The following is a 7,162-nucleotide window of genomic DNA, read 5'->3' as shown; positions in this document are numbered from 1 at the left end:
GAAGGCCCTCTATGAGGTGGATTGATTCAGTGACTGGGATAATTGTGATGGGAGTGTCAGAGACAGTGTGATTGGCACAGGACAGAGCTGAGTTTAGGGCTGTTGTACATAGGGTCGCTATGAGTCACAGGCGACTCGACGGCACATAACAACAACAACAACCATTTATACCTAGAAGCAGGTCTTTTTCATTGCTGGGAAAGGTTGAATAAAGTCAGATAAGAGGAAGACCTCTAACAAGATGAATTCAGTGACTGTAATGATGAACTTGAGCACGGTAAAATTTATGAGGATGGAACGGGATAGGGCAGGGTTGTGAAATGTTGTTAATAGAGCCACTATCAGTCATAGTCAACTCAATGAAATCTGGTAACATAAAAAATTGATTCACCTATTCCTGTCAGGTTGGAACCCATAGCTGACCCGCCAGTTTTCAGGAGGCTGTAAATTATACAGAAGATTGCCCATCTTTATCCCACAGAGCCACTGGTAAATTTGAACCTCCAGAGAAGTATGGACTTTAGCTTAGCTTAACAACTTAATACTGGCTATATCACCAGAGTGCCTTAAATCCTACTAATTAAGGGTCTTCAAATGCTCATTTAGAATTAGCAGTATAGGAATCAGTTCAGACTAATAATTCTAGGTCAACCTTTGGCTGATAACATATAAAAGACTTTGTAATCTTTTATTTCAAGTGGAAAATTTTATTTGCTTCTTTCTCAATAGTTTTGAGGTTTAGTTGGTTAATTTCATGTGATTCTTCATTGGTTCTAGGTAAATCTTACAAACCATTGTGGTTTTATGGGAGGACTACAGAAAAACAAAAGCACTGGATTGACCACTCCGTATTTTGCTACTTCTACAGTAGAAGTAATATTTCACGTGTCAACAAGAATGCCTTCTGATTCTGATGATTCTTTGACCAAAAAAGTAAGTACTTAGGAAATAAACAGTGGTTTCAAATTAAAATCTTGGTAATTAAAAATTAAAACATTAGAAAATTAGATTTTTAAAAATATGTAAGGAACAGTATTTCTGGCTCTAGTCTATTTTCTTCACCTGAAACTGTCTTAAGAAGCAGGATTTCTGTAGAGAAAATGTTATGACTGAAGAGTATTGCATTACCAAATGACTTACCTTGATAAAAATTGATAGGACAAAGTGAAAGACTTCTTGTAGGTTTAAATTTATAAAATTGTATTTCAGTTATCGAAGTACATAATATACTGAGACAAAATATGTAAACTAGTACAAATCACTTAAAATAGACATAGACTATATCATAAATGTCAACAAAAATTAGGATAGCACATAAAATCATTTGATTACTAGTTTCACTGCCTTCAAATTTGTAATAGATATATAAGTGTACGATTTTAACGCCCCAGGTCCTTTAAAATGGACACACTCATTTTGCTGGCTAGCAGATGCATTTAAAAAACATTGATTATACTGCATGCATATTTAAAACTTATTTTTATTATTCAGATACATTGTATTTCATGCATGTCCATTGCGTTCCCTACAGCCCTTAATTTACATCATATTTCATTCATTTATATTGTGTGTGGGAGGGTTTTCTCCCATACAGTCATCCCACCAATAACTACTTTTTTAAAAAAAATAATAAAATTTTATCTTAATTGTGATTTTGGCAAACTTTTACAGAGAAGTTGTCATTGTTGTTGTTGTTGTTGTTGTTATATGCTTTTTTGTGGTTTTCATTTGCTTGGTATATTTTTTTTCCCCCAGCCTTTGATTCTGAGTCTTACTCTTCTTTTTTTGAGATTTGTCTCTAGTAGGCAACATATTGATGGGCTTTGGTTTTTTTTTTTTATCTTTTATGCTGCTTTTTTTCTCATAACTGGCATATTTAGCCCATTCACATTAAGTGTGGTTATTTTCAGGCCAGGTTTTATTATTGCCATTTTGTTGTTTCTTTTTCTGTTGTTTCTAGTTACTATGGTCCATCCACTTTCCATTGGCATCTCCATGTTAAGGACTTAACTTAAAATTTCTTGTAGTTTTTGCTCTTGTTTTCGCAAATTCCTTAAGTTCCATCTTTTATTCAAAGGATCTAATTTCTCCTTCATATTTGATGGAGAACTTGACTGGCAGTTGTTTTCTTTCAACTTTCTATATTTGCCATCCCATTGTCTTCTAGCTTGCATGATTTCTGCTGAGAAATTAGAACTTAATCTATTTGTTTCACCTTTGTAGGTGACTCTTTTTCTCCTGCTGCTTTTAGAATTCTATCCTTATCTTTTAATTTGAATAATTTGACTATGATATGTCTTCCTGTAAATTGGATGTCAGAAGAGACTCTGAATATGCACTGGTGTGCAGAGAAGCCAAAGCAGAAGGAAGAATTCAAGATACTAAAGAGCTGAATAGAAGATTTCAAAAGGCAGCATGGGATAACAGAGTAAAATGTTACAATGAAATGTGCAAGGATCTGGAGTCAGAAAATCAAAAGGGCCGAACTCAGCTCAAGAAACTGAAGAACAAATTCAAACCTCGAGTTGCTAATCAAGGATGCTTTAGGCAGGATATTATATGATCCAGGAAGTATTAAAAGAAGATGGAAAGAATATACTGAGTCACTGGTTTGAAAGTAATTTGCAGTCACAGAAGAATTTAATGAAACAACATATGAGCATGACCCTAAGGTACTGAAGGAAGTTGTTCAGGCAGCTTTGAAGGAAATAGCAAAAAATAAGGCCCAAGGAATAGATGGTATACCAATTGACATATTTCAGCTAACAGATGCTGCCCTGGACGTCTTCACCAAGTTGTGCCAAGAAATCTGGAGAACAACCACTCACTCGGCCAACTGACTGGAGAGATCTATATTTGTTCCCATCCCAAAAAAGGGTGACCCCACAGAGTATGAGAAACTATAGAACAGTATCATTGATTTCACATGCAAGCAAGATTCTACGGAAGATTATCCAAAAATGACTGGAACAGTGTATCAGCAGAGAACTGCCAGAAGTCCAGGCTGGGTTTAGAAGGGGTCATGGTACTAGGGACATTGTAGCTAATTTAGATGGATCTTAGCTGAAAGCAGAGAGTACTAGAGGAATGTCTATCTGTGTTTCATTGACTATGCAAAGGCATTTTACTGTGTAGATCACAATAAACTGTGGCTGATTCTGAGAAAAATGGGAATCCCAGAACACTTGATCGTGCTAATGGAAAACCTATACTTGGACCAGGAGGCAGTCGTCAGAACAGAGCGAGGAAATACTTCATGGTTCAAAATTGGGAAGGGCGTACTCCAGAGATGTGTCATATCTCTATACCTTTTCAACCTGTGCAGAACAGATTATCCAGGAGCTGGGCTCTATGAGGAGAAATGTGGGGTCAGGATTGTTGGAAGATCTATCAACAATCTGTGTTATGCAGATGACAAAACCCTTCTTGCTGAAACTGAGGAGGACCTGAAGCGTTTGCTGTAGAGTGTCAAGAACTGCAGCCTTTAATGTGGATTGAGACTCAATATCAAGACAACGAAGATTCTCACCACTGGGCCCAATTAGCAGCATCAGGATGGATGGTGAAGAGATTGAGATTGTTCAGCTTTAGTTAGCTTGGCTCCACAGTCAACACCCTTCGCACCAGTAGCCAGGAAATTAAAAGATGTATTGGATGGGAAAGCCTGCTGTTAGGGACCTTTTCAAAGTTCTGAAGAGCAGTGGTGTCTCTCTAGAGACTAAGGTGTGTCTGCTACAGGCCATGGTCTTTGCAATAACTTGTTATGCCTCAAGAGAGTTGGACAGTGACTAGGGAGGATAGGAGAATTGATGCCTTTGAGCTTTGGTGCTGGAGAAGAGTATTGATGGTACCATGGACTGCTATGGAAACAGATTCATCCTGGGGAGGGTTAAACTGGATGGCTCCTTGGAGGCAAGGATTCTGAGGATTCGTCTCACGTACTTTGGACATGTTGTAAGGAGGGACTGGTCCTTGTAGAGGGACATCATGCTTGGGAGGGTGGAAGGACAGCGCAGAAGGGGAGGGCTCTCTATGAGGTGGATTGATTCAGTGACTTGGGAAATCAGGAAGGGTGTATCGGAGACAGTACGATTGGCACAGGACAAAGCAGAGTTTAGGGCTGTTGTTCATAGGGTCGCTGTTAAGTCACAAATGACTCGTCGGCACATAACAACAAGAACATGTCTTCATGTTTTCTTTAGTCTATTTAGTGTTCACTGTCCTCCTTGAATGTGGATTTCCTCATTCTTCAAAATACTTGGCGAATTCTCTTCTAGTACTTCCTCCACTGTTTTCTCAGTGGTTTCTCTGTCACTCACATGTTCTGCAATTCCAATCATATGTGTGCTGTTTCTTTTGATGTTTTCTCACATGATTGATGTTTTCTTCATTTTCTTTATATCTCGTCTCTGATTTTTCTAGTATGTTTCCAGTGAGGCTCTTGTTTCTATTTACTGATTGTTTAATTTCTTCAGTTCTATTTTTTTTTGTCACCCCAGCATGTTGGACACTTCTGTCATTTCAGTCTTAATATTTTAGATTGCATTTTCATGCTTTTCTGTTATTTCCAATATTGTTTTGGCTGTATCTGCTCTGTCTTGTGATGATTTTTTTAAGTTCTTGTCCCTCTTTATCTGGACTGTCTATTCTTCCATTTTTTTGCATTTTCTTCCATAACTGTTTATGTTCCTCTTCATATGTTTCTTCTGGATTGTCATCTCTGGGGTATTTGCTAACTCAATGACTTCCATTGTTTCTTCCATCATTTGCATCTTCTTCTGTAGCTGTTCACATAGCTACACACCAGCATATTTTTTTCTGGTTCTCTGTATCTGGAATATTCATTAGGTCTACTTTTTTCGGGAGAAGTGTTATTTTGTTTTTTTCATGATGACTGAGGCACACTGCTGCTTTTTTAACAATTATTTTTGTCGTTTCTTAGTAGATGTTACGTTGTGACTCAGAGTATGGCTTTGTTTTGTGAAGGACCTGTATGTATTGACCTGACAGCTTTGTTTCCCCCAAAGTACCTTCATGGCAAACCAGGAAGCTTGTTGTCCCCTTCCAGAAATGGCACCTCAGCTTGGCTTGAGGTGTCCCAGCCCCTTCCTTTTGAGCTAAAGTGATCCAGGTTCTGTAGTTAGACAGCACTGTTTCCCCAGGGTACCTGTGATATTGGTACTCCTCATGGTAGACAGTGATCGTGGCAGTTGGGCAGTGAAATGGTAGCCATTCAACTTGGCAGGAAGTGGTTCTGTCACTGGCGAGGGTGTGAGTATGCCTGGGTTAGGCCACAGCCTTTAGCATATGCTGGGTAAGCTATGGCTAGGAGATGCTCGTGGGCCAGCCTTGCCGCACAGGCCTTGGTGTCTTGCAGCAGAGCTATAGTAAGGTCCCAAATGAGTCACTTCTCGTGGGAAGAGCCATTTCTCCAAATCTGTTATTAAGATGGTTTTTAAAATATATGTGGAATATATGAAGGATCATATTTTGACTCTTTTGAACTTGTTTCTCCTTTAATCAATTTTAATTTGAACTTTAATTGATGGTCTGTTTAACAGTCCCTAACTTTGTTTTGACTGCTGGTGTAGAGCTTCTCCATCATCTTCAATAATTGTATTCAGTCTGATTCTAGTGTATTATAAGGGGAGGCCCATGTTTTTAAAATGTGTTTGCAGTCTAGCATCATTTCTGCCTTGAAGGCCATGTTTTCCAACTTTCAGCTCCCCTTTGTTTCCAATGTTTGCATTCCACTCACCAGTTATTACTGATCCATCCTCATTCCATGTTAAATACATTTCAGATTGCAAATTTTGGTAGAAATCATCAGTTTCATCATCTAGGGTTTAGCAGTTGGTGCACATTGTGAATAATAGGAGTATTAACAAGTTTTTCTCATGTGTGTGGATAGCATCTTATTACTCAGAGCATTGTATTTTGAAATACATTTCAGCATAGACCTTGAAATGTTTTCTTTGACAATGAATGCAATATCATTTTTCTTCATTTTGTTATTCCCAACATCATACATCATATAACTGTTCTATTTTAAATTGCCAATATCAGTCTGTCCTAACTCACCAAAGCCCAAAATGTTCATCATTAGGTGTCCCATCATTTTCATTTATATATTTTTATTTATTTTGTCTAGTAAGTCTGAATTTAAAAATTATTTGGGAATTTAACAAATAGAGAAGTGCAACTATGTTTTCAATTACTTTATGAACTATCAAGAAAGAACATAGGTCTTATAAATGTTTATTATTGAAATTCCAGAAGTATTTAACTTTTATTAACTTAGGTTTATGATAACAAAAAATGTCTATCAATTGTTAAAGTAATTATATCACTATGTTATTGTTGTTGCTGTTGTTATTTGTCATCTAGTCACCTGCAATTCATAGAGACCATATGTACAATAACTCTGAACCCTGCCATATTCTGAGCCGGTCTCACTGTCTCTAGCACACCTACCCGCTACCCCAGTTACTATGTCAATCCATCACATCCAGGGTCTTCCTTTTCTTCACTATCCCTCCACCCTTCCAAGTATGATACCCTTCTCCAAAGACTGGTCTTTCCTGGCCACATGCTTAAAGTATTTTAGACAGAGCTTCAAAAACTTTGCTTCCAAGAAGCAGCTTGGTTTCACTCTCTCCAAGACAGACCTGTTTGTTCTTTTGGCTGTTCATGGTATGTTCAGTTCTCTTCTCCAGCACCACAACTCAAAGCATCAGGTCTTCTTCTGTAATCCTCAGTCATTATTTAGCTCTCTGAGGCATAATAGCAAATAGTTGCAAAGACCTATTATACTGACATCATTGTTCTTTATCTTTTTGGAAACATCTAATTGAAGATTAAGAAGGTCCTTGACCTTCTGCAGCAAATGCTTAAGTCCTCTTCAGTTTCAGTATTAAAGTTTGTGTCATTTGCATAACGATAATTGTTGATGATTCTTCCTCTGGTCCTGATGCCACATTCATAATGTCCAGCCTCCCAAATGATCCGTTTCACATCCAGATCTGCTCCAGATCAGCAGTACTCAGAAAACATGGACTTTGGATGGAAATGAGGCTGGAGATAGAATGATAGACTTTTTTTTTAACAATTAATTTATTTTTATTAATTTAGTTTGTTTATTTTTCATTTCAATGAACATCTA

At 37.6% G+C, this 7,162-nt stretch overlaps 1 protein-coding gene across 5 annotated transcripts in view; it reads left to right on the top strand.

Annotated features, from left to right (window-relative positions):
• Positions 1 to 7,162, top strand: part of RALGAPA1 (Ral GTPase activating protein, alpha subunit 1 (catalytic)) — a 391,173-nt gene that overhangs the window by 306,613 nt on the left and 77,398 nt on the right. For all 5 annotated transcript variants that reach the window (XM_006891556.1, XM_006891558.1, XM_006891557.1 and 2 more), the window contains one exon: positions 778 to 933. In XM_006891556.1, the coding sequence (XP_006891618.1) occupies positions 778 to 933 (156 nt within the window). The remainder of the gene's footprint in view (positions 1 to 777; positions 934 to 7,162) is intronic.

The sequence above is a fragment of the Elephantulus edwardii genome, unplaced genomic scaffold (assembly GCF_000299155.1).
Source record: "Elephantulus edwardii isolate Elephantulus edwardi_28Jun2011 unplaced genomic scaffold, EleEdw1.0 scaffold00100, whole genome shotgun sequence".
In the NCBI taxonomy this organism is placed as follows: Eukaryota; Metazoa; Chordata; class Mammalia; order Macroscelidea; family Macroscelididae; genus Elephantulus; species Elephantulus edwardii.
This window is presented reverse-complemented; position numbering and strand designations above follow the sequence as displayed.